Source organism: Centroberyx affinis, unplaced genomic scaffold (assembly GCF_046629955.1).
Source record: "Centroberyx affinis isolate AG114_WGS23_722 - 3 ecotype Tasmania unplaced genomic scaffold, CSIRO-AGI_Caff_v1 ptg007322l_1, whole genome shotgun sequence".
Taxonomy (NCBI): domain Eukaryota; kingdom Metazoa; phylum Chordata; class Actinopteri; order Beryciformes; family Berycidae; genus Centroberyx; species Centroberyx affinis.
The window spans coordinates 76,288-103,207 of NW_027283698.1; the positions used below are offsets into that span (position 1 = coordinate 76,288).

General features: G+C 42.7%; 1 protein-coding gene across 1 annotated transcript in view; it reads right to left on the reverse strand.

Annotated features, from left to right (window-relative positions):
* Window positions 1-26,920, reverse strand: part of LOC139639472 (zinc finger MYM-type protein 4-like) — a 29,486-nt gene that overhangs the window by 2,242 nt on the left and 324 nt on the right. The window contains exons 2-27 of the mRNA XM_071513573.1: window positions 19,206-19,254; window positions 18,333-18,887; window positions 15,679-15,834; window positions 15,145-15,218; window positions 13,119-13,289; window positions 11,906-12,159; window positions 10,676-10,856; window positions 9,959-10,162; window positions 9,651-9,801; window positions 9,176-9,291; window positions 7,548-7,733; window positions 7,268-7,418; window positions 6,983-7,155; window positions 6,723-6,870; window positions 6,081-6,176; window positions 5,862-5,899; window positions 5,385-5,529; window positions 4,417-4,529; window positions 3,874-4,102; window positions 3,314-3,544; window positions 3,098-3,210; window positions 2,711-2,891; window positions 1,984-2,135; window positions 1,203-1,317; window positions 794-1,054; window positions 439-562 (exon numbers count right to left, since the gene is read on the reverse strand). Coding sequence (XP_071369674.1) covers window positions 439-562; window positions 794-1,054; window positions 1,203-1,317; window positions 1,984-2,135; window positions 2,711-2,891; window positions 3,098-3,210; window positions 3,314-3,544; window positions 3,874-4,102; window positions 4,417-4,529; window positions 5,385-5,529; window positions 5,862-5,899; window positions 6,081-6,176; window positions 6,723-6,870; window positions 6,983-7,155; window positions 7,268-7,418; window positions 7,548-7,733; window positions 9,176-9,291; window positions 9,651-9,801; window positions 9,959-10,162; window positions 10,676-10,856; window positions 11,906-12,159; window positions 13,119-13,289; window positions 15,145-15,218; window positions 15,679-15,834; window positions 18,333-18,887; window positions 19,206-19,254 — 4,367 coding nt within the window. The remainder of the gene's footprint in view (window positions 1-438; window positions 563-793; window positions 1,055-1,202; window positions 1,318-1,983; window positions 2,136-2,710; window positions 2,892-3,097; window positions 3,211-3,313; window positions 3,545-3,873; window positions 4,103-4,416; window positions 4,530-5,384; window positions 5,530-5,861; window positions 5,900-6,080; window positions 6,177-6,722; window positions 6,871-6,982; window positions 7,156-7,267; window positions 7,419-7,547; window positions 7,734-9,175; window positions 9,292-9,650; window positions 9,802-9,958; window positions 10,163-10,675; window positions 10,857-11,905; window positions 12,160-13,118; window positions 13,290-15,144; window positions 15,219-15,678; window positions 15,835-18,332; window positions 18,888-19,205; window positions 19,255-26,920) is intronic.

A 26,920-nucleotide genomic window follows, 5' to 3' on the forward strand; every position in this document is an offset into this window, starting at 1 on the left:
ATGAGAAAATTTTGTTTAGCACACATGGTTTAGCATAGAAACACGATAAAAACGATGAACAGACAAAAATCCAACAAATCACTACATATACCCTGCGGACAAACATGAGTTGGTAATAGTGGACAATAGTCAATAGTTTGAATTTCTGTCATGAAATGCTGCTCATCATTGCTAAACACAACTGGTCAGTGTAACAGCCAATGTGTGTCCATCAGCAGTCATTTGCAACATGTGAAGTCAAAAAACACGAAAATTGAAGTGGCTAGTTAAATTCCTGATGTATTCCCAAAGGGAGCTGAAGTGAGGAGGACGTTAGATAGCCTTAGAATCAATAGAATCAACAGCTTTAAATTAAACTTTAGTGTGTGAAGAAGCATAAAAGCATAAACCTTAAATCTTGGACCCGCCATAGAAAGAGAAGGGGGGTGATGCACTCACCACTTGGAGAGGTAGAACTCGTAGAGTCTAACCGGACAGCGGAGAGGGTTCTCACTGTTCTCTATCATCTCCAGGATTTCCTCTTTACTCTCCTCCTCCTTACGCTTCTTGGCCGGGACACCATCTGCATCTGAAGAGTATATACAATGTTTTTCTGGCCACTATCAGACCACAGTCATCGGCAAGGTCCATATACTAGAATAGTCACTGTAAGAATCCAATTGTAAGAATCCACTACAAAATTTCTTTTTTAGAAGATTTTTTATGCATTTTCATACCGTGAAATCGATTTTGACATCAAGCATTGGTACAGTACTAATGGGTAATGTTTTTTGACACCCGGCCCTAATCGTACCTGTCTGCGGCTGCTCCTCTTGCTCGTCCATGGATATGGGAGGGTAGAAGCGCAGGAAGGTGGTCTTGGTGTTGTTGGCGCTGGTCTTGGTGCAGCGCATGACGTGGGCGAAGGACAGCTGGCGGTGCTGCTCCACTGTGGTGAAGCCAAAGTACTTGCAGCAGAAGAAGAGCAGGGTGTTGAGGAGGACGATGGGGGAGTAGGCCCCCAGCTGTTTGCAGTCCCACAGGTACTCCTCCTCCACACGGGAATGGACGTAGCCTGCAGAGGGAGGGACAGGGAGAGGGAAAAGAAAGGGGTGAGAAAAAAATCTAGCAAGCTGAGTCGCTCAGACGAAAGTACATGTGGGTATATTTGTATGTGAGAGGTGGTGCTGGAAAGACAAAAGCAGATGTGGATGATTTCTTACCACTGGCTGTGATTTTGGGTTTGAAATCTTTCAGCATCTTGGTGAACTCCATGGAGAACTTGCTGTAGAACAGATCAGTGAATATGTTCTCCACACGGCCGTTCTCAAACAGGTACTACGAAGAGACAAAAGGTTACAGTCAGACAGAGCAATAAGAATGGTGTGAGTGTATACAGATGTCCCATTGTGATTTTGGATGGTATTCACTGTAGATTGCCTTAGCCATAAAGATGAAAACAGCAAAGTAAGATTCGACTTCTGAACTGCCAAGCGGGCCATTTCAAGCCAGCACAATCAACCGTCCCTTTAACCTATAATTGTTGATGCAGTTTGGTTTCTGAACTGCAGAATGGGGTGTTTCAGGTCAGCAATGTCAGCTGTCCCATTCGCTTTTGTCCCATTCGATTGTTGTTGAAATCAATCGCTACGTTAGAAATTGAGTAATGTTTGGAACTAGGGATAAGAGTAGGTACAGGGTCAGGTAGTGTAGGAGACTTTATTTATGCTTGGTGTTACTTGTCAACGTACAAACAGTCTCTGAAGGGCCTACAGTTTCCTGGGCAAAGAGAAGGGCCTTTAAAACCAATGCAGGGGCAATCGGTGGTCTAGCAGCTACTCTCCCCATCGTGTGTGTGTGTGTGATTTTGGGCAGTGTGCTAGTTTTTCAAACATACATGTATATGCATGGTTGTACAGTGCTTTAAGTCTTCCCTGTAATATGTCGAGTGAGAGGTAGAACAGGCTGTGTGTATGTACACAGGCACAGTGTTGTCTGTCTTGCCTGTTGTATGCCGAGACAGAGGTAGAACAAGCTGTCAGGTGAGTATGGCTCTCCGTTGGGTCGTTTCACCTCGGTGATGAAGCGACAGAGGCCGTAGCTCAGCTCTGCTGTGGTGCAGCGAAGAACATCCTCCTTCAACTCCATGGGACGAGCTAAGACAAAGATAAAACGAGGACAGATTTTATCAAACATAACATTCCTTTGGGTGGTCACTTTTATCCCAAGTGACTTACAGTACAGTTAAGGTTATGAAAGTTGCAAAAAGCTTGTTTTTGATATATGAAGTCAAACTTTTCAAGAATCTTTGTGAAGATATATAAAAACTGATACAGCCCAATAATTTCCAGGGGCTTTAAACTATCCCCAGCTGTGACAACGTAACATAGGACATTTGGTGGAGATTTTTATCCTAACCAGCTTACATTACTATGAGTACATACATTTTAAGCATGGGTGGTAAGGGGTTTCATCTCTTGTCTAACTTAATGGGTACAGTATAGCACTAATACTGCCAGGATTAGGAGTTTCATTCCCTTGGTTTGATTTCAACTGAGGCCGATCAAAATTAAAGCATTCATGCCACTGTTGGGTGCTTTGGACAAAAGTGCTCACCAAATGGCAAAGTTATAAGTTCTAAAGCTATGAGGGCCTGGGTCTGTGGGAGAAAAGGGTCTACCAGGAGGTTATAGTGTCAACCAAGTGGTATTTGTTGTTTGTTCAGACTCACAGCCGAAGCGTGGCTTCTCCACGTTGGGCTGGGTTTCCCTCCACTGGATCCAGCTCTTCCAGGCATCAATTCCATACTGACTCTTCAGTTTGGGGGGCTCCCTGGACACGGCCTTGTTGGAACAGCCTTTTTGAGATGTCACTGCCTCAGCTGTCTTAGCCGACTGTTTCGACTTACGACCCTAGGATAGAGAAGACCACAGGTAAGATCAGGGCAAGACAAATACTGATACTGTGCAAATCCAATCTACTTTTATTTTGGGCACATTAGGCGGAACTTAACATATTAGCAGTATCTAAGCCCCAAATTTCTCTTTTGCAAATAAAACAGATTCTAATCTTGGAGACATGAGCAGCATCTAAACTCCTTCCCCAGGAGGTTTGTTACCTTATTCTTGTCCCTGGCTTTCCTGTGAGCTTGTCGTCGTCGTGAAGCGGCAGGCGGAGGGCTGGGGGGGCGCTGGGGCTGCTCTCTCAGCTGGGCCATCAGCTCCAGAGTTTCTGCCAATGACACCACATGAAACATCAGAAAACATCTTGGAACAGACTTGGAACACATAAAATAAGTGAGGAAACACCAAATCTGTACAGCTCGTCCTCTCACCAATAGTAAAGTCGGCCTCGATGTCCATGGGAGGCGGGACTGAAGGCGGGGGCTCAGAATAAGGCTCACTGGGCATGCCCACAGGAACGTCTAAGATTGGGTGGAGCTTCTCGTGGGCATACGGTCGACTGGGTGACCTGAAGCCGGCGTCAGAGGGGGGGTCCTCCCAGTTGTTGAGGAAGCTGGCCAGGTCATCTGTGTCCAAGTCATCGCTGTAGTTACTGGTGTGATCTGGAAAATGGAGACATCAGAGGAACTCTTGATCCAGGATTCATACGCAAGTTCCATAAAAAAACATCCTTTTTGCCAGACCATTATTTCTTGACTGGATTTGAAGATTTTTGTAGGCAATCATTGAATACAAAGTATGCTGATAAAGCATGGGTAATGTAATGATCAACTAGGCCGTAGAGAGTGACTGTTCTTCACATCAACAAATATCACAACTGAATAAAATGTGCAGCCATGTGTATCAGGACTGGACAGCAATATTTTTTCCAGACTTTCCAAAACTGTGCTTTTGCTTTGAAATATTCATGTAATCAAATTAAAATTCTTACCATCTGGGGCTTGAGGTTCTGACCTGTCTCTCTCTTTCTCCACCAAACGATCCTTCTGCCCCTCCTTCTTCTTGTCATCACCCTCATCCTGCTCGGCCACCATCTCAGCCATGAGGATGAGCTCTGCCTCGAAGGGGTCGGATGGGATCTTCTCCTTGATCTCCTGGATGGTTTCCACGATGCGCTCAGCGCTGTCCAGCGTCACAGGAAGGAACATGGGCACAGGCAGCTGTGACAGACAGTTTGGGAAAAAAGTATTTTTCATGCGGCGCAGAGTTCCCGAACATAAAATGTGGGATATGTCTGTGGATAAATTGAAACCATTCATTGCACTTCTGTATTTCCCTGGAACAGCGAACATAGAAGAGTCTTTTTTCAGACCAACCAAATGAAGTAGTGTAATATAAATGGGGGTCGGAGGAATAAGAGGAGACAAGACGAGTGCATGTGTAAAAGCACAAAAACTAGCAAGACAAGGCCTAAATTGAAAATAACTGGAATTAGCCTAATCTGGCCCTAGGGTGTTGGGGGTATTTGACATACCGGTAAGGGCAGGCTCATGGGCTTGGGGGTGTACTGGCTGTACATGCTCATAGGCACTGGCACAAACACTGGCACTGGGACAGGCAGGACTATCACCTTTGGGAAGAGGTCATCTTTAGAGAACAGACAGAGAGAGACAATATCAGAGATCTGAGTCCAAAAGAGTGTGAGTGTATGTGTTTGTGTGTGTACACGAGTACTTGCGATGGAGTAAATAACCAAGCAGCCACAGAAGTATTATATTATCAAAGAAGGTTTAGCAGCCAGTGTCGCTCGTGTGCCATCAATTCCCACTCTAGTAAAAATGGCTTCCCTGGACCAGGTCATTCGACTTTCAGCAACTATAACTTCTGTAATGAAATTAGGCAATAACATCACTTTTGATAGTGTACATATTTCAACTTGACAGTAACAGCAGCCTACAGTGTGTGCCACTAGCATATCAGTCAGGTTGGCCAAAAATTATTTTGAATGTAAGCTCTTTGGGTCGGCTAGTATGGTAACTAGCTAGTGGCACTTGGCTACCCAGCTCAGGTAACCTGTGTTAGCTAACGTTAGTTTATAGCAGACCATTTGGTATTGTGCAACCCGACTCCATGGTTCAGATGGATAAGATAACTATTTATTACTGGAAAAAAGTCCCGGATTTCAGCTTTAAGATGATAACAAAGCAAGTATTTAATCTGGATGTGCAAATCTAGAATGCACACTTTCTGATAAACTTAAAAACTTCCAGCACATAGTTGTGCATATGAGTGGCCATGGATATGCATGTGGGCTCTGATACTAAAGTAAAGACCAAGTTAGGGAGCCAGGGTGTCTCTTTAGTTGTCAATCAACACTGAAAAAACAGTTTCATTGATGTATAACTGTAAAAAAAGGGGAAAAAAAGAAAAATTGTTTTGGATCCTATGTTTCTTAATTTGTATGTTTACTAGTTTACTCCTGTCTGGGTGTGTGTGTGTTACCTGTCTGTGCTTCAGTGTCGACTGTGTGTATTTTACAGGAGACTCCCTTGTTCTGGACTAACGGTCTACAGAGCAGGGCCTTGTTCTTCAGCACCTTGGGAGGAGGAGGAGGAGGAGCCTTCACTGCATCTGTCTGAGTACTGGCCTGAAGGACAGAAAAATAATATTAACAATAATGATAATACCACAAACAATAATAAAGTAATAATAATGACCCTGTGGCCGCCATATTGGAGGTCCTCAGCTCTTGGGCAACAGGAGCTGTGAACAGCTGGTTGTGTTTCTAAATGGACGACTTCAGCAGGGCCATTTCAGCAGTATTGAACAGACATGGTTAATTCTTGTGCTGTTTTTGACTGGGACCTGATCATTTCACCACTGATAAAACTGAACCATTTGACCAAGACACTGTTAGGGACTCAGTGTCTTGCTCAAGGACACTGCAGCAATAAGCCTGTTTTCATTCCTTCAACTTACATGTCCAAGGATCTTTGTCTCAACGTTAAGGACAGTGCCTGTGGAGACAATGACAGAGTATGAGTCAGCAAAAAAGAGCAAACCTGCACAATAAACACTGACGTCCACATGGGTGAAATTGGGAGTTAGGACAGACTGATCTAGAGTATATGCGCCATCTCTCTCTCTCATGTAAATCTCAAATATATAATAAATACATAGGCGAGTGTGTGTGTATACCTTGCCGGGCAGTGCTGGCAGAGGCATTGGGCTGCTCAGTCGGAGCGCTAGCAAGTGAGACAACGTTAGCGATGACAGGAGTAGCCTCCAATGTACCTGCAGATCCAGGGGACGAAGAGATGGAGGCAGCAAACAGGAAGGGAGAGAACAAACAAAGAACAGAGATAATGCAAATCTAATTTGAATGATAATCAAGATTTGCCTCAGTGGTTATTAAGTCAGGAACTTCCTCATGTTATTTTGAGAGTAATGGTTCATATCCCATTTACTTTGCTAAAAAAAAACAATCGTAACAGGAGGCTCAAACCAATGTGTAAAAACATAAAAACTCTGGTGTGAGAAATTTTTCAAAAGCAAAAGGGGGGCGAATAGGGGGGTCTCAATAATCTCATTGTATTAATCATCTTCTACGGAAGAGGATTAGGGCCACGTGAAAAATGTATTTGAGTTTTGAGATTATCAGAATTTTGACTTTATTTTTATATTTGAGTCCTGAGATTAAAGTCAAAATTCCAAGATTCTCAGAAGAAAGTCAGAACTTTCAGAGACTTTAAACTCAGAAAGCTGAGTTTAAAGTCAGAATTCTGAGATTAATCTTAAAAGGAACAAAACAGGCAAATATAAAATAGCAACAAGACGTACCTTTGGTGACTATCTGGCCCTGAGTGAATATCTTATTGCTGCAGAAGTGCAGCAGACAACTCAGGTCACAGAAGTGTTTGACCTCCCCCAGCATGGGAAGAGTCTGCATCAGTTTCCTCTTGCGACCGCAGGTGTCACACTGGGCAACCTAAGAGAAAGAAGAGAATAAATGTGTAGGCAGAGCAGGGCATCCACATCATCATCATCATTATTTTACTATTACTATGATTTTACCAACTCTAGCATTCAGGCTTGCTTACATGACAGAAGAGCATGGTGTATTTGGACCTGCAGTCGTCCGAGCAGAACTCCTCGGTCGTTCCTCCATACTGTCCCGTCACCAGCACCTTGGAGATGGAGAAGCAGTAGGCACAGCAGCGACAGTGTTTCCCCCAGTTCTTGGCCAGGTCGTGTTTATACAGCAGCTTACAGCCTGGGAAGGGAGACAGGAGAGGCTCAGTGTCCCTACGCATTTCCATACTGTTTTTACATGTCAATACAAAACCCTGCATTAGCCCTGTGGACATTTTTGCCTGTCTTCTTACCGTCACTGCAGAAGTGGCAGTCTTTGTTGTCGATCCTCTTGACATCTCTGGTGACCTTTTCGATCTTACAGTATTCACACAGGCCCGTCACACAGTTGACCTTCTTATACTCTTGACAACAGGCCAAGCTACACACGAAAACCAGCTTGTCCTGCACACAAACACACAGAGTTTGTTTTAGCTAAGTCAGAGTTCTACATCCACAAAATTTCAGCTCTCAAGGCAGAACGCCATGTTTGTATGTCTTTCTTAAAAGTAATTCCTCCCACATACAGGTTACCTTGATCTGGATGAGTTCAGGTTTAGTGCTTATGAGGCGGTAGCACTGGAAGCATGGCAGTTTCGCTGGGCCTTTGGGAACGTCGAGCTGGTTTTGGTTGGGGGTGGCGGCGGCCTGAAACTGGATGGGGGCCACTGGCATCTTAGTGAAAACATTCACCTGTTTCTGCGTCTTCTTGAATTTCTCCTGTAGCACAGAAAAGCGAAAAGTAATGACTGAAAACCTATGCCAAAAAGATACAGTATCTAGTATAGAGTAAACAAAGACTGCAAAGCAAATCCAGGCTGCAGTAAACTTGTCTTCCGCCACAAATAATGTAGTCCTCATCTAAGCCAATCAGTAACAAATATGTCGCCTTGATTTGAGCTGTAATTGTAGCTCCCCCTTGGGCCAATCAGTGTAATTTTGAATGCCTAAATGTGGCGGTGAGATGCATCATTTCCCCTTGGCTAAATCGGATCAGTGGTGTCTGAGATATTGCGCATGAAAAGTAACCATGGTTGTAGTTGAGCTTGAGATGCAGAAAAAAAAAAAAAAAAAAGGCAAATGTCTGTTCATGTTTAGTGTTGCACTATTTTGCAGCTACATGAGCACTCTGTGACATTTGAGTGTTGGTAAACCCCATCACATTTGAGTCTTGTAGCATGTGATGCTCCTCATCATCAAATGTGTGATCCCTATCCCCAACTCATTTTTAAGTTTGTGTGGCCATACAGCAGAGATACTAGAAATCTGCGAGTGTTCAGTGTGAAATAGAGGTCTTCACGGGTCCAAAATGATGGCCTGAACCCTAATGGACCCGGGAAATTCATTCTGAGATCCGATTGGACCCGATTATTTAAAAAAATATATATATATCCCGACCCATTTTTGCCCCAGATATTACAGACCTGACGCATGTCCGAGAGGAGAGAGACCCGAGACCCGAGACAGGTCTTGGGTCTATTTTATGGACCCAACAAACCTGGTAATTAAAATTGCTACTAAAAATGCTGTTCTACTGCTAAAAACGTTTATCATGTCGGATACAACATATGGTAGCCTAATAAAATAACAAAATAACAGAAAGACTTGCCAAGTTGTGCCGTTCTACTGTTTGTCCAGTAGATGACAGTGAGACTCCATAATGGAATCTAGCAGCTACGTAGCCTACAACAGAAGAGATGCCGCTAGGTTTGACCTCTTTATATTAATTTTCTTTTAGCTTATTTTTCACCTCAGTGAAGAAGGTATCCATCTTGCGCCTTTCCTCCGCTCCAACTCTCTGGCGCTGCTCAAGGTTTTTTTCACCTTATTTTCGCTCTTGTAATCTGATCCTAGGTCAGCCTAATCATCACGCAAGTTACACAGCCCTTCCATGCGTTTCTCGTCTTGTGACGTGATCAGCGCTGATCACGGGTCTTCTCGGATCCACTCGGGTATTACACATAATGATAAACAGACCCAGGACCCGCGGTAATAGAATGGGACCCGACCCGGACCCGATTGACCATAATAAAACGTGGACCTGAACCCATACGGGTCCCGGGTCCGGTCTCGGATCCTAGGGTCCGGGTAGACCCATGAAGTACTTTGTTTTCACAGTCTGTTGGGATTTTAAAAGTTGTATAGTCTGAAGGCCATATTACCTGAAAAGCCATGACACATGGTAGAGTGCAAAAGTTCCTGATGGAGGTATCTGACATGGCTAGGTGGTAGGCTGGTACTGTGGTCTTACCACAGCTGTCACAAGACAATGGAGCACCTGTGAGGAGGGAGGGGGGTTTAATAAGAGACATGACCAAGACTGCAGAAGCAAAGTTACAGGCTTTACTTTTTCTCTTTAATTCCCCAAATATTGATATATGATGAGAAGTGAGGAGAGAGGGTGGCAGAGAGATGGAGGTAAGCAAGAGAGAGACAAAGAGGAGAAAAAGTAGCACAGGCTGAACGTTCTCGATCCGCACCTCCTCAAGTGCGTTGAGTGTTTTGGTATCAAGAATTACAGGCTGTTGAGTTCCAGTGGCCACAAGTTTAGAGTGGGACGTTTTATTCATCCATTGTCTACATGTGCAGGACAGAGCGAGGAAGAGACACTTTCTTGACAAAATGAATGTCCAGTACCTGATGCACTGACAGTTTGGACCTTGTATGCCATCACACAGCTGCTGGTACAGAAGAGCTCCACCACGTCCTCGCTGTTTTTGTTTTCGGTCATGTCCGACACCAGCCGGGAAGTATGGCACATGCTACATGGCTGGGGTGTCTTGATTTTCTGCCAAGTAATACAAGACACACATCACAAAATCAATCCAACCCATTGCATTTTACATTTTAGGCACTGGGCAGGAGTGAACCATTCCTTTAAAGCTGCATCTTATCTTGATTTTTATTTGCCCAATGATGCCAATTTTGATTTGGGAATTCCATACCTCTTTGAACTTGGCCAGACATTCTGCCGTGCACAGGGTTTTGTTGCCGTCCTCCATCTTCAGCACGAAGGGCTTGTTCTGGCAGTAGGAGCCACAGTTCTGACAGCTAGCCATGGACAGGTTGTTGACCGTGCGGAAACGGCCAAAACAGGCGTCACTGCAAATCTTGTGGACAGCACCGTTCAGGATCACCTCATGTTTGCTCTGCAGGAGGGATGAGCAGTGTGGCTGTTACTTCAGGAAAACATCATTTCATTTTATGTAAATAAAGGTAATAGGGGCAGTGAGTTAAAAAGTTGTTCATTTGTATGTACAACCTCTATATTTATATCTTGACATGAATATTTTCCTTTTAACCTTTGATATGTGGTATATATGTTCAATCATAACATTGTAACAGAAACTTTATTTAAGAAGCCAAACATTATCTAACAAGGCAGGACAAACTTGAAGTGTCATCTCATATCAACTGATGGCCATCACCCCAGAATACATTCATCAGTCAATTTGAAATGTATGCTTTTGAATTCATACCATCATAAAAATCTTTATCAACATTAAACAAACATATACAGGCTTTTATTTATTTATCTTTTTCAAAAACAGCTCTACTAATAAAGTTTATGACTAACTTTATTAATGCTCATTCTTAAAAAGAAAAAAAAAGAAAAAAAAAAGGCAATTTAGATTTTTAAGATGCTGTTCCATTTTCCTTACAATGCTGTATCTGGTGCAAATGCTGCAGAGTGACTTGGATGCGATCTGCTGGAGGGGTATGTTGGTGGAGATGTTCCTCTTGTAGTTGAAGGAGGACAGGCAGGTTTGGCCGCAGAAGTCCTTCATAGTGCCATTAGCATCCACCGGAGCCAGGATGACGTCCTGAGGCCGCAGTATAACCCTGAGAGAACGGGGAGAGAGGAGATCGAGCAAAGATCCAAAATCAGTGACAATCATGTTTACATGCAGGCTGGTATTCAGTGAGTGGGACTTATTGAGCACCAGCTCCTTACAGTAACAACCTCAGTCAGATTACAGTAACCTGATGAGCCTCAATGAGGATAAAATTTTGATCCATCTGAAAGACCTGGGTTACCGTTTGAATGTCTGTGGAAAGGGAGACTTATAAGCCAGATAGCTCTATGATCACTTCAAACAACTTCCAAGGCATGCCTCTCCTCCAACATGAGATTTTGGAATGCATTTAACTGTGTACATTTTTAGCTGATTCAGATACACTCACCGAGCACTTTATTAGGAACACCTTACTAATACTGGGTAGGCATCAGCTTTCAGCTCAGTGTCAACCGGCTACCAAAGTGACATCCGCCTCAAGGTTGGACGTGTTGCATTCTGAGATGCTTTTCTGCTCACCACAGCTGTAAAGAGGTTATCTGAGTTACTGAAGCCTTTCTGTCAGCTAGAACCAGTCTGGCCGTTCTCCTCTGACCTCTCGCATCAATAAGGCGTTTCCGTCCACATAACTGCCGCTCACTGGATGTTTTTTGTTTTTCGCACCATTCTGTGTAAACTCTAGACACTGTTGTGCGTGAAAATCCCAGAAGATCAGCAGTTTCAGAAATACTCAAACCAGCCCGTCTGGCACCAACAACCACGCCACGGTCAAAGTCACTGAGATCACTTTTTTTCCTCATTCTGAAGTTTGATGTGAACATGAACTGAAGCTGCTGACCTGTATCTGCATGATCTGCACTGCACTGCTGCCACATGATTGGCTGAATGGATAATTGCATGAATAAGCAGGTGTACAGGTGTTCCTAATAAAGTGCTGGGTGAGTGTATGTTCTTTCTCTCTCCTTTCCTTCTTTCTCCCTCACACACTTAAAATAAAGTGTATTTCTTTAAAATCACCCTAAGAAAAGGTGGAAAGATGAGATACAGACAGCTTGGAAACGCAAGAAAAAAAATACAGTTTTCTACCAAACTCACTTAAAGCAGTAGTGGCAGTTCTTGGTGACTGGTTTGATCAGAGGCAGTGTTGCGGAGAGGCAGGAAGTGGAGCAGAAGAGGGCTGGGGAGCCCTTCCTCTGGTAAGCTGTCTGTCCTTTCATCAGGTTCTTCTTGCAGTGGGAGCAGACCATGTGCAAGGCTGGGGGGAGGAGGGGGGGCGTGGTCTGCATTTCGGTCGCTGTAGATGTGGAGTTTCCCGTCACAGAGAAGACCGAACCGATCTTTAAGTCGTCCTGTCAACAGCAGAATGGTGAGACGGTGAGACAGTGATAGTGTAGAGGTTAAGACCCTGTTTCTGGACCTACATGTAACCCTGCTGGACTAGGATAAAATCCAGACAGAACCTCTGCTACGGTGTCTCCTCTACCCAGTCTAAAAAAAAAAAAAAAAAAAAAAAGTATGTTTAGACGTTCATATTTATCTGCAATTCCAATTGAAATCAACATTCTTTTTTTTTTTTAAATCAAGCATCATTTTCAAGGCGAGATGGGTTATAAATTCGTAATAGTTGACAACTAATCGATTAATCGTTGCAGCTCTACTCAGTAGCTTGTAGCTGTGTGGGTGAGTAAGAGAGTGAAACGGAGCAGGCTACAATGAGCAATAAACAATGTTAGAATTTTCTTGCACATATACATATAAAAAATGTGAGTCCTCGAGTCACAAGGAGGTCTTCATTCATCACGTATGAGTCACAAGCAAGTCTCAAGTAATTTCCAAATGTTCCAAGTCATCAAATTTGTGACTGGAGTCCGACTCTACCTCATCAAGACTTGAGTCCACACTTGAACACCGGAAAGTAGTCACTCCACTACCTCAACATTTGCATATACTCAGCTCAGATGTTAGTATCATGAAAAACAACTTCATGATGAAAAAAAATCAATGACCAACTTAGATCATTATGTCATACCTCAACCTTATGTGGCTGTATACTGTACTGGATACATGCTGTGACACATCCAGGGAAGTGTTGAGGGGAATGGTGGTGTTTGGCTGCTACTGACCTGCGCGCTAGCTCCCTCTGCTGCCCACACCGGAGACTGACAACTTACCTGGCCCCGCACCTGTGCCCTATTTGCTTGATAGCCCCTCTGACCCTGACCCCTTTTTTTTATTAAGATTATGGGGACCACAGAAGACCAGTACCCAGGGCAAGAGCTCCTTGTGGAAAAAGAAGTGTGTGCCCTACCTTTGCAGTGTTAGGCTCATCTTTAATGCTCGCTGTAGCTGTAGAGGACGTTAGAGCCCGGTCGTACTCCTCGTCCAAGGGCTCGTCCTTCACCTTGACCAGGGGTGGAGAGACGGATGGGTTGACTGCGTTACATGAAGACGATGTCCGGGATGGAGCCTGCAACCTCTCCTAAGAAAGAGGAAGCAAGTCTGAATGGAATACTGTAGTGTTTGTAATTGATGTATAACTTGATGACAACACTTTATGTGAAAAGGGACAAAGTATTGTTTAAACTGTCAATTCATTCAGAGTAGCTGTAGGTTTCAGAAAGCCAAACTTCAGACTTTTTAAGACCCTTTTAATGCTTCCTGGAATTGAAGTTAAAATCAACTTAAAGACCAAAATAAAGAACCAAAGCTGGAAAAACCCAACAGGTGGTTTTGAACATAGCTGAAACTATTCATCGTATTCCCATGTCATAAGCATTTCCTACCAATATGGTGCCTTACCATCTGCACAGCTCATTGGCTGTGGCTGTCATATGATTATAATCACCTGTTAATTTATTACAATCACCTGTTATTTTCCTATCAAGATGGCTGTGTGGTGATGTAACAGAATACTATGAATAAAAAGTTGGTACAAGAAAAAGCACAACTGAAATTAATTGTTGAGGGACATGAAGTCCAATTGTGTTAAGCAAAGCAGATATAAAGTATATTGTACTACAAGCCATGTTCTGGATCAGTGTTTCACCTATACATTTTTTTAATGTGGTGGTGTGAGATGCTGACCCAGGTACCCCCCACCTCTTGCAGGAAGATAAAAAAATAAAAAATCATTGTTTTCCTCTTCCTCGCCTTTATCTCCTCTCCCTCTTTACTCTCTTATCCTTCCATTTCCTTCCCCTCTCTCTGTCTCTGCGATTCGCAAAGGTTAAGAGGGGCGTCTAATTATTCAGTGTCAATTTATACTTAAATACAAAATTAGCCTAGTAAGGATTTAACTAGCAAGATATCATCATTGCTGATGTGAGCCTATTCTGACATAGCGCCCCAGAATGATTAAGCTATATAAATCTAAACCTTCAGCAGGCAGATCTAACTTATCCAACTTTAGCTGACTCTCCTCCTCTCCTGTCTTTCTCTTCCTTGAGAAACACCTCGATGAACTCATCTGAAAGATTAAGTGGGGAGATGTCCGTTTTATCTGACTTAGCCAAGAAGGTTTAATGTGAGGAAACGTGACCTACAGTAGTCTTCAATTTACCAAACATTAAGTTTTACACAAAGCTTGCTATCAGTAACTGATAGCTAATCACGTTAGCTAATCTTTTCCAATTCTTGAAAACTAACGTTAAACGTTCGCAAAACCAACTGAAGACTTGAAGTAAAGTAGCGCGAGATTTGTGGGGGAAGAGACATGCCAATTTCTTCCAAATGACAATTTAAGTGCGTCTCTCTGTACTATAGATATTGCCGTCGACCAAGGGAGATTTAAATATAACGTTACTCATGTTGAATTTAGCTAACGTCCACACTTGGTTACCTTTCTCTCGGCCGTGCCTGCCTGACTGACTGAAGACGGCGGAGGAGCGCGCGCTGCCCGCCACCGGCCTTGCCCTTTCCACCGACTATAAAGCAGGGCGATGGCGAGAACTTCTCTCTGCTTCAGGCTCAAATCCATGTTGCAGAAGAATGAATGACAAGTTCCCGCTTCTTCTGTCAACTTGGCTCGTCTTGACGTAGTACGCGTGCGCTCTACCTCGCACAAACCTCTGCAAACTATGCGCATTTTCGTTTCTGGTGTGAAATTCGTAACTGTACAATCTAGCTACTTAAAGACCATTTTAATAATTTATTTTAAGTTTTAACATCCCACGGGCACCCTATTCATTTTCTGCAATCACAGAAACATTGCCCAAATTTAACCAGTCTCCTTGCTTGCCAGAGTGGAAAACTTGGCTACGGCTTTACTGTTTTTGTGATATCACCCATCAGCAGACACTAATGCAGTAACATTGCTAAAAAAAAAATATACTTACATTGTCCAATTTTGGTATCGATAGCTTGACTACTTTCATCCCATTCAACACAGCTGATGATGCACCATCTCTTCCTATTGGAACGTGATTAGGTTAACTGTCAATATGTGTACAAAACAGACAAGACTTGCAGCCAGAAATTAATTAAGAAAACACTGACAGTGGTTATCTTTACATGCACACGCAATTGTTTGATCTTAACCTAATTGTCAGCTCTTCTATAATGTTGTAATGTACTAATACTACATTGATGACCAACTTTTACCATAGGCCACTTTATTCAAACAAATCATTACAGTATTGACATATAGAGCTGAAACGTTCAGTAAATTTCCCATAAGCATTAGTGACTTCAGTTCCCACCAATGTCCTGATTAAGTAGTACACACCTTAGCTTATTGAGCTTATATTCTAAAAACCTTGTTGACTGGCAAAATCGTAAAAGCTTGTGGTGAATATTGAGATTTACCACACCTTGTGGTCGATAGACAAATAACTAATTTCCCTTCCCCCGGAGACACCCGTCACCTGTACCTGTGGCTTCACAAGATGGAGATGAGCTGAGCCGCACAAAATCTACCGGCACTTTCTTGTCCTCTGATTGGTCCTCGTCCATGTGCTGTGGAAATACACTGGGTTTCTCTTCAGTGTCGCTCACAGCAGGCGACCTCATGTCGTCTGTCGCCGAGACTGTGAGGGAAACATACAATAAACTGAACTGGGCTAAGAACACTGAAGCTCTCTACAAGAAGGGCCAGAGCCGTCTCTACTTTCTGAGGAGGCTGAGGTCCTTCAACATCTGCCGGACAATGCTGAGGATGTTTTATGAGTCTGTGGTGGCCGGTGCTCTCCTGTTTGCTGTGGTGTGCTGGGGCAGCAGGTTGAGGGCAGCAGACGCCAACAGACTCAACAAACTGATCCGCAAGGCCAGTGACGTTGTGGGGGTGGAGCTGGACTCTCTGGTGGCAGTGTCACAGAGGAGGATGCTGTCAAAGTTACGTGGCATCTTGGACAATGTCTCCCACCCGCTCCATGACTTGCTGGTCAAGCACAGGAGCACATTCAGTGCAAGACTCATTCCACCGAGATGCACCACAGAGAGCCACAGGAACTCATTCCTGCCTGTGGCCATCAAACTTTTCAACTCCTCCCTCAGAGTGTCAGACACTCTGAGTCAGTAGACTAGCTCTTGAACTTATTTCACCCTGTCAGCAGTTATTTTTTTTAAAGATTTATTTTTGGCATTTTATGCTTTATTTGAGAGATATAGTAAGAGAGAGACAGGAAGGTATGGGAGAGAAAGCGAGGGGAGGACATGCAGCAAAGGCCCACGGGCCGGATTCGAACCCGGGTCGCTGCGGGAAGGACTGAGCCTTATGGTACGCGCCCTACTCCGTGAGCCACCAATTTTTTTGTGCAATAATTCAACTGCAATAATTCAACTGTGCAATACTTATTAATGATTTAATTATTTACACTGGTGTATGTATATATTGGGAGTATGATGCATATTGTACAGAATTCTTATTTCTCTTATTTCTATATTATTATTATTATTTTTATTCTCATTGTTATATATTGTAGTATAATGCACATATTTTACATATTTCTTACTTTCGTATTTCTATTTTTCTTATAATTTCTCTATGCTTATATATATTCACTTCTACAATGTGAGCAGCTGCAATGTAACCCAATTTCCCCTCGGGGATCAATAAAGTATTTCTGATTCTGATTCTGATTCTGATTCTGATACAATCATTAGTGCGATAATTTATACCAGGCATTCCCAAAGTGTGGTGCGTGCACCCCTTGGGGTGCTCAAGCTGTCTCTAGAGGGTGCGCGAGAGGAAAAATGTAATGGTGGTGTAACGGTATAATATTTACACCATTACACTGTAATTTTTTCAAGTGGGATTTTCTTTGTGGGATCCTCTTTTTATCCATGTTATCTGTTTCTGAGCCTATGCATGTGTCATCCTCTCTTTACGTGGTGGATCATGTGTAACTTTATTGCAATTTGATTCAAATTACTGGTGTTCTAATTTCCGTAACCGCTAGGTTATGTATGGTCAATTGTAATTTAAACTTGATGCAATTTTTCTTTAATGCGGCTGAAAATATGACAGCATTTTTCCCCATCTTCTCTCATGATGGGCCTATCTGCCCCTGAGCCTGTGCGTGTCCTCGCCCTCACCCGTCCTCTTTGCTCTTTAAAAGTGACGCTTGTGCGTAACTTTGTTGCAATTTATTGAAACTTTGTTGCAGTTTCAGTTTCATTTGAATGTGAGAGCATATTGTTGCGATCTCTTGAATATTTTGTTACGTGTGTTCTGATTATTTGTGCATGATTAAACTTGATGCCTTTAATAGGGCTATAAATAGGCTATGTTGTGTTTTTTTTTTTTTAAGGTGTGGGGGATTGGGGGTGCATCAACCCGGTCGGGATGTAGAAGGGGGCGCGTTGCCTAAAACGTTTGGGAACCGCTGATTTAGACCAATGCCACCTTAGGACCCAGGTTCAAGTCTCAGTGTTGGAAAGCATCTGCCCTGCTATAGTGTCCATAAGCAAGATTACCAGCTCCAGGAAGGTCTGACAGGCCTGTGAGCAGTATGTCCTACAGTAGTTCAGTACAGTAGTCCAACAAAATCTTTAAATAAATTTTACATATTAAAGATTGGAAGATCATTGGTGGAAGGGACGGACTGCAGGGAGTTTGGACTGTAATGTGCTCTCCCGTTTCTATAGCTTTCATCACCTATCTATTGATCCTGACATGGGTGATGGTTTGTCCGACTCGAGAGTGTCCTATCAATTGGTGATATCATGTAAGCTCCTCCCCCTATCCTATCCTAATTGGCTGCGTTTTGATCAACCATTTATTGATCCTGAAGTTGCATCCATCGGTCCCAGTCTTTCCTGTCTCTCTCTACTTCAAACAAACATATGAATGTGTCTATTCTGTTCATCTGTGCTCCACGATTTCCCAAAACCAATTTAGCAGCAGCAATAACATCCAATGGATCATGTGTGTCAGTATGCAATGGGAAACTCATTAGCTAGTTAATATTTCTCTGCATCACTGCGTCACCAAAGCAAATCCCTGTATATTTACTGTACCTGGTGATTAAATCGGCGATGAGATGAAAGCCAAGATGCTCATGTGAAGCATACAAACTTGTTTTACCTGTAGAGGAACTGCTGCTATCCATTTCTGTTGAATTCTTCTGTTCTTCTTCTTTCATCTGAGCTTCTTGTTCCACCTGATCCACCGTACCGATGTCCATCATCTCATCAAGGTCAGTGGCAGTGGTATCCATCAATTTACAGCCAACAGACTCCACATTAGGAGAGCTGTCTTCCTTAGTGTCACTTTTGTCCTCCTCTGTCGCATCTTTGACAACTGTTACCACAGGCACTCCTGCCGAGTCGCTTGAGTCACTATCTCCCTCATTTTCCTCCTTTGTGTCCATGTTCATCTGCTCATCAGTAATGTTTGTTGTCTCCTCGTTGCTGCCAGAAGTCGTGTCCATGTTTCCGTCCTCACTGACAGAACTTTTCACAGGCGTCTCCTCTAAGCTGTTGTCCTTCTCTCCTTCCTCATCTGCCTTCAACTCATCACCTTCTTCTTTCTCAGTCTTCACCTCGGCTACCTCTTTTTCACAGTCAGTGGTCCTGCCTGGCTCGCCTCCACTCACAGATAAAACTGTTCTGACCGACTCCATCGCAGAGAGAGAATCCTCTGAGGGGGACGGATCAAGAGGAGATCCAGGTACGTGAGAATTGACCTCCTCTGCCCCAGTTTCTCCCCTTTCCCTTTCTTGTTCATCTTTTCCATCCCCAGGTTCGTCTGCTGCCGGTGCAATCAAACTTTGAGCAGGGTGGGGAGAATTTGTCCTCAGTGCTTCCCTCTCCATTTGTTCCTGTTCAGTTTCTTTTACGTTCAGAGGAATTACAGGCGAAACAGCAGCTGCACCAAAGTCACCCTCCGCTCCATGTTTAGAAAGTCCCGGAGAATCTCTGAGAAGACGCTCTGGGTCTCCTGTGTGTACTGATGTACCTGGCTCCCAAAGAGTGTCCACAGGCTCTCCGTCTGGCTGTTCTGTTATCTGCATAGGACAAGAAACAATTACCATACATTGCCAAAACACTGATCATCGGTTGTGGTTTATTACAAACAATGACAATGACAATCTGTTTGTCTACCAAGATGGCGGTGTGGTGATGTCATGGAATACTCATACAAACTCAAAAAAAATCAGTGCATTCAAATCTACATCCAAGTTCTGCCAATGCATAATCATGGGCCCACCTGTGTATTTATAGAGGATAATATCAGAATTTGAATTTGAAATTTGAATATCAGAGGTGTAGGGCAATCTCCAAAAACAGCTGGTATTCTGAATTTCAAAAGGCTAGGCTAACCTGGAGCAAAATCTAAATATTGTTTGCTTTAATGAGAGAATGAATGATTAAGAGAGGGGGCTGCAAATTTGGAAATAACTCTGGAGATAACATTGAGACATCTTATAACAAGACTAAGAGTCTAACAGCCCCGCAACGTTGAATTTTGTGGAAGCTGCCGGGAATCGAACTCGGGTCTCGGGCTTGAGAGTCTGCAGTCTAACTCCTTGCGGGCCACGTGACCCATAAAGTGGTGAACAGAGCGAGCGACAACCACCCATAGGGCCCCTGCTGTCGCGGGGCTAAAAACAGACTCCAAGTTTTGCAGTTTGGCAGTGCCTGTGGCTGCGAGTGGTAACTGCTCAATTGTTTTTGTGTCCAATTCCCATGAATACTTCCCCGTTGCTTTAGTGATGTCAACGATCTACAGAAACAGAAATGAAGCCAAGTAACTTTCCTGTTACTAATCAGGTTTTCCTGTTACTAAGCAGGTAACTTTCCTGTTACTAATCAGGTTTTCCTGTTACTAAGCAGGTAACTTTCCTGTTACTAATCACAAACAATATAGCTAGAATCCAATACTGGCCCCAGTCCAATGCTTCTGGACACTACAATGGTGGCATCTGCAGTTCTATTAAAACATTACCCCAATCGCAAATGATCCATGCTGGAAAGTCAATGTTTAGCCCAGTAGATTTCAGCAAAAGGCTACAACATGTATTACTTATTTATTTCAGGAACACTGGCAGCTATCTGCCTAACATTGTAACTATCACTATGCCGTGCGTGTCCGGCTGCATGTCCACAGCAGTGGAAAGACATAGAGCTTGTGGACTTTACACTGCACCTCACTTCTAGCCTGGTACCTGCTAAGAAGCAAAACTACGTAAGATACTTCTCAGAATCTTCAGAATCTCAATGTATATGATTGATATTTACATTGAAATTGACTTTCTGTTTGTGCAATAAAGTTTCTGGGTGATGTTTGCAGTGTTTGTAAAAGAAAACCCTCTGATGTAGTTTTACTGCTTTTATTAGAAAGGCACTTCAACAAAACAATGGCAATGACTAAGTCAGGCACTCCAAACAATAGCCTATTACTATTCACAAAGCAATCAGTATTGTTACGTCCACCAAGGGGCTAATGTTTTCACCTGCTGTGTGTTTGTCCGTCCGTCTATTAGCAGGATATCTCAAAAAGTTGGGCACAGATTTGCACAAAACTTGACACGAAGGTTTGTTATGGGCCAAGGAAGAACTGATTAACTTTTCATGTCGATTGGCCAAAAGTGGGCGTGGCATATCACCAAAAGGTGCATAACTTCCTTGCAGGGTGTTGTCAGACATGGCGGTCTGTGCTCTACTGAGCACACTTTCTAGTTAACAATGCCCTTCCCTTCACTCTGGTGTGCACATAGCAGTATATCTGACAGGGCCCCACTCCAAACTGTGCTCATCTTCTTGTTGTAATCAGGACATAACTTTAGACAAAAAAACAAAAACAAACTTGCATAATTTATTTTTGAACTGCTACTCCATAAACTTACATGCTCCCATTAGCTCGACAAGTTAAAATGCCCATATGGGCTACAAGCCCTAAAATTAGCATCTGAACCCAAATTCAGAGAACAATTCAAAAGATTTCTGTAGCCCTGTATTTGCTGGCTAGCTACGACTAGTTTACAAATGTTATGAGGTACAGTACAGGACATAAATGCTAACTGGCTGGTTTGCTAATCAGCCTGATATGTGGCTGACAAAAGAAGTCAGTGCCACTATGTGGAGTTGTTGTTTTCTGCATGCTTAAACACTGGAGTACAGTTAGCTCGATATTGAACATTCAGTGGAAATTCGTTTTTCCATCTACATTAACTTAAGCACATTAATGAGTATATTTTTAATTACTGAGAGAGGAAGACCAAAACACAACTACTGGTTTCAATATGTGAGAATTTTTTTTATCTCGTGTAAAAACACATTCAAATGTGTCTCAACTGGAGGTCTCACATCAAATTAATTCTCATCATTGAAATCCTCTGCCTGAAATTATTTCTTCAAAATTTTACCTTCCAAACAATTTTTAAGATTATTTCTATGGCATTTCTGCTCAGTTGGACAGAGTACAGCAGAGAGAGACGGGACAGAGGGGCTGACAGGCAACAAGAGTCCCAGGCTGGATTCAAACTGGGGATCGGTGCTCGGTACACCTCAGCCAGCTGAGCCACCAGGACACCGCCTGCCTTCCAACATTTAGAGAAATAAGTGTTTCTATCCTAGAAAATATTCAATTTATTGTGACAACTTAAAAACTATAGCTTACATGCTGTGTATCCAAAAAAAAAATGCTGTGTAAACGTTTGTAAATATATAAATACATTAAAAAAAAATCTAAAATCAGAGGGTGGATGTCAAAGATGATAATGAATTTATTCTAAGAGCTATTGATGGGTTTATACATAAGAAAAATATTTTCTCAAATAGTGAAACAAGTGGTTGTAAATTGTTCTTCCTCTTTCAGTAATCACAAATATATCCAGTGTATTTTTACTTGTTTGCTTTATAATTTATTGAAGATGGAAAAACTAAAACTAATATCCGCCTAATATCCAATATTAGATGGAACTTTATTAGATGAAACTGCACGCTGAACACAGAAACAAACAACACTATGCTTGCTACTGCTGCTAGACTTATCAATATACAACTGAACTGATGGAGGCAGACCAAATATTCACATTGCTAATGGTTTTCAGAATCAACAGCTGCAAATATCAGATTTTTTTTTACCTTTTCATCAAAAAATAATCCATCTCTAATTGGTTCTGATGCCTTCCCGCTCCTTGGGGCCTTTCCATTGGGTAAAACAAGTGCCTATATTTATTATTGTTTTACTGCAGCGCTTAACACTTTCCTGTTTTGCATGGAGACTTTCCAATGATCTCATTCTTTTTTTTCTGTGCGGCTGAAGTCTGAGGCGGTGAGGTTCCCAGCACCAGAGAGTTTCCACCTTCCACAATCCAACTCATTGATAATACCAAGATTAAACATTTCTAATTATAATTGCTTGGATGAAAAAGTGCAGGTGCATATTTTCAGTGACTACTTCTTGTAATGCCTGTTTGAATTTTGTTGATGCCATAATTTAAAAAAAAAGCTTTCCACAATCCCAAGCAGCCCGCAGCCTCACATCGTATGCAGACCACGGGGGCAGCCCATTGCTCATATTGAAATAAGTAGTATTTATCCTGAAAATGTTACACTGTGTATCTAAACTATTGACACTGCTTCCAGAGTGACACTAGCATATAGGAGAGTTGCTGGCAGGTGAATATCCTAGGGAAAAAGGGGTTTAGTTGCCTTATCACATTTAACTAAAGTTTACATGTGCATTCTGAGGAATAAACCAAACTAACGCTGGTGTCGTCTTGAGTCAGTTCAGTGTTTCTGAGATTTTGTAACAAATGCTAACGAAATAACCACAACAAAACAAGCTAGCTTGTAGCTGAACTAGCAACACTGGACTTGCAATGTAAACACAATGAGTGTTGCACAGCTGCACGCAGCTCAGTCTAGCTAGTAGCTGCAAGCTAGCTAATGAACAAGACTTTGGTTTGGTTTACCTCTGGCCGAGTCGTTTCCTTAATTTCAGCCATGACTTGTTGACATCAGTTGACTATTTACTCGACCTCTTACACAATAGTAAACAAGAGGGCAACTGGCGTTAGCTCTCGCTAAGCTAACGTGCTCACATTTAGCAGACTTCTGCACGCCTGTCTCTAGTATCAGACAGCCAGCTGCTGCTGCTGGTAGCTAGCTTCTGCTGTGCTAACATGCACACACGGCGTAATAACTAATCATGACGCCCAAATATTGCTTTTCTGGTTGGTGCTAAACGAGTCGAGGTTTTCAAACACTAAAGAGCGGAGTGACTGTATGCAGAAATTTACCGCGCAAGCGAGTTGGGCAACCAAGAGTGATTGGTGGTCAGAAGTTGTTGTCCATTGCCAGTTTCCGTAGCCGCCATGTTTGCTCCACAGACCTGCTCCTTTGATTTGGGGAAGTAATCTGTGACTCAGTGCAAACTGACTTTTAAAATAAAGAGCCGATATCAGTGGCAGTGTAATGTGGTTATTGCAACAGAGTTGCAACTAACATTTCTTGTTAGGTGTAGAGAGTTAAGAGACAGCAGCAACATGGCACCCATAGGACAACCTGGCCAATCACTCTTGACTGTCATCTTCTTCTTTAGTTTTATTTTGTGGGTGTTGGCAAACAACTTAAAGGGTGCACTACCGCCCCAACTGATCTAGAGTGTATACTGGGGATTTAAAACATTTCTAACATTTCTAAACATTCCATTTCTAAAGAAACCTAATCTCAAATCCTATCAGATATGTTACTCTTTATTCAAATCTGTTTACATTAAGCCCGTAACCCACTTTTTGAAGACTAGATGTTAATATTTCTCTGTTATCTTTACAACAACTACATATCATGATTTCGTGTTTCTAGTCCACAACTATCACATCTGCCGTTAATATGTTCATTAATACAACTTTGGAAAAAGTGGACAAAATGCAAGGGCATTAAGACTATGTACAGGTGCTATCAGAACAATTAATGCACTTGTTGAAACTGAATTACATTTAAGTAGAAATACATTTTCATTAACATATTGGGTTAGACTGGAAGGAACTGGAAAGTATACTCAAATATTGCTGGGTTTGGATGGACAATAAACAAGAGAGCATTAGAATATGCTGCAAGAGCTGTATGGAGTAATTTTATGCTCTTTTCTTAACTCTAAAGATCGGTCCCTAACAACTTCAGTTGTTTTGGAGAACGCTGCTACGAAGTCGTGCTGGAAAGCTCCTGGACTGTTTTAACAAAGCTCAACCGGATCAAACTACCTGTCCAGACATCATTAGTATTACTAGAGTCTGCAAAAGTAGTTTGAGTGATTCAGTGATTTCAATGTCATTCCCAATCAACTGTATTTGAGTATTATAGAGCGCACGTCCTCATGAGAGTACTGTTACCAAGCAACACCCATACAGTTTTTCAGTGAACTCCCACATCCTCTGCCAATTCTAGAACTGTTGCATGTATGTGACTTATAAATTTAATTGCCTACTTTGTGAAATCTGACGGGAAAGATACGCCCCCTCAGTAAGTAGTGGGAGTAATAAAGTAATACATGTACGCCGCCCATAGAGTGGGAAACGCTGGACATTTACAGTGCCAGTCAGGAACATTGCACCAAATCTGCAAACTGTTCCCAAAAACGGAGGCAAGTGGTCACTAACACTATGTAAATTATTTCACACACCTCAGACCTTGGTAGAGACACACGGCTGGAACAGCGGTCTGCCTCAGAAGAAGTACTTCTGTTTTTATTCCTGGGACTTCTGGATGGTAATCGTCTGAGGTGAAATGTTCACTGCACACCTGGACTGGATAGGGACTCAATGGAAGAGTTGACATCCAGGCGAAGAGCGATCATCCACCGTGTTAGTCTCTCTGGGTCATGCAGCAGTAGTTTGAGAAAAGTCAACGTTGAATCCCACCATGATGCCCGGTCACGGAGTCTGATAGGCTTCTCTCTGTTGAAGCATCCAGGAAAGCACAGACTCAGACCATTTTTTATATATCGGTGCTTGGGAGAGGAGCCACAACAGCCAAGTAACAGGCCAAAAAACAAAATAGGTCAGAGAAGCACTTTTGGGCTCAAGTACTGGTGGGAAAGTCTGACATCCTGGACTTCCACGTCCAAGGCTCCTAAACAGTGTTGCATTCATGTGCTATTTTGTCAAAATCGAACCCAGAAGACAAACAATGAACACGGTTGCGCGGGCTGCATTCAGTTCCACGTAAAAAGCTTAAGGGTAAATGTAACATAGCCATTTATCATTCTATATTTTGTTTTCTGTATTGTATATTTTTGCTTTGGCAACATGTACTCGGGTATTTCAAGATCAAGTTAAAAGATTATTTTGAATTGAATTGAATTGCTTTCTTCTGTCTCCCTTGAATCAAGGGGGGAATCCCCAGAATCCCAGGATGAAAAATGGCTGACGAAGTGGAATTCGGTTCCCTCTTCTGTTAGACAAGGGAGCAAGCGGTGAACTGTTGGATGACGGTGTATCATCGTTCACCGTGGAACATTTGCGCGGACCAGTGCACAACGCAACTGTCAAAGCAGTGCCTGATGTTGTTTTCTCCGGTCTGGAATGGAGGTAAGAAGAAAGTGTAATACTCATAACAAACTGTCAGAGGCAGCAATACACCAACAGCCTGCCAGAAACCCACAAGAAGAAGAAAAAGAAGACAAGCTGTATGGAGTAATTTTATGGTCATTTTTGCCCTTTTTGTAACTCTAAAGAACTGGTCCCCATTGACTTTAGTTGTTTTGGAGAAGGCTGCTACGAGTTGTGCTGGCAATCTCCCTGTGTGTTATGTGGACAAACAAACCTGTGTTTTCATTTTTGAGTTAACTATAGGGAATGTAAGGTCTTTAAAACTTCTACATGTAATAATAAATATTGTGCGTGCATGCAAGCACACACAAGTAATCAGAATTTCTGTATTTGCATAAGAGAGAACAAAGGGAACACCAGTGCGCAGTTTAAAGGTCCCATAACGTGCAAAACAGGATTTCCCTTGTCTCTTTGATTATAAAGGAGTTGGATGTGCTATCTAAACATCATGGAAGTATCAAAACACATGGTCCCCAGCTAAATCCGCACCATCCATGTAAGGAAAATATGCCCTTAAACGAGCCGTTTGGACCTCCGTAAATTTGTGACGTCACAAAGGTACATTCATTTGATATGCCCGCCTACAGCACCGTCCGCCATTGCCTGGCAACTGAATGCGGAAGACCAAACCCTGTTCTCTGTAGCGCAGTGTAGCACAGAAAAATGTCCAGAAAACAATCAACTTCACCTGAGAGATGGATCTATCCTAACTGGACGTGACCCAACAGCAAACGTGCAATCGGTAAGCGTTGCCACTTTGTGATTATATTTACAGTTTATTCCAAGTACAGTCAGCTGGGCTTGAGAACATGTCGAGGTTTGCTAATGTGTGTAAAGTTATGTTCCATTTGCTTGTTTGCGTCATTGTGTTCTTGTTTATTTTACACTATGATGCTTTGTTGCTAAATCAGCTGCCTTGTGTGGAGAGACGTGTCCGCTAACGTAACTTGAGAATGAGAAACGGATACAGTAGTTTATGGTATTTCAGTCCGATTCGCAGCGGGTAGCGATTTAGCTCCAGTCCCGATGAGACTGAGTTTGATGCGGGCCTGTGAATATGAGAAAGCCTGTTGGCCACAACGACAACAGTTAGCAATAGGGGCAAAAACATGTG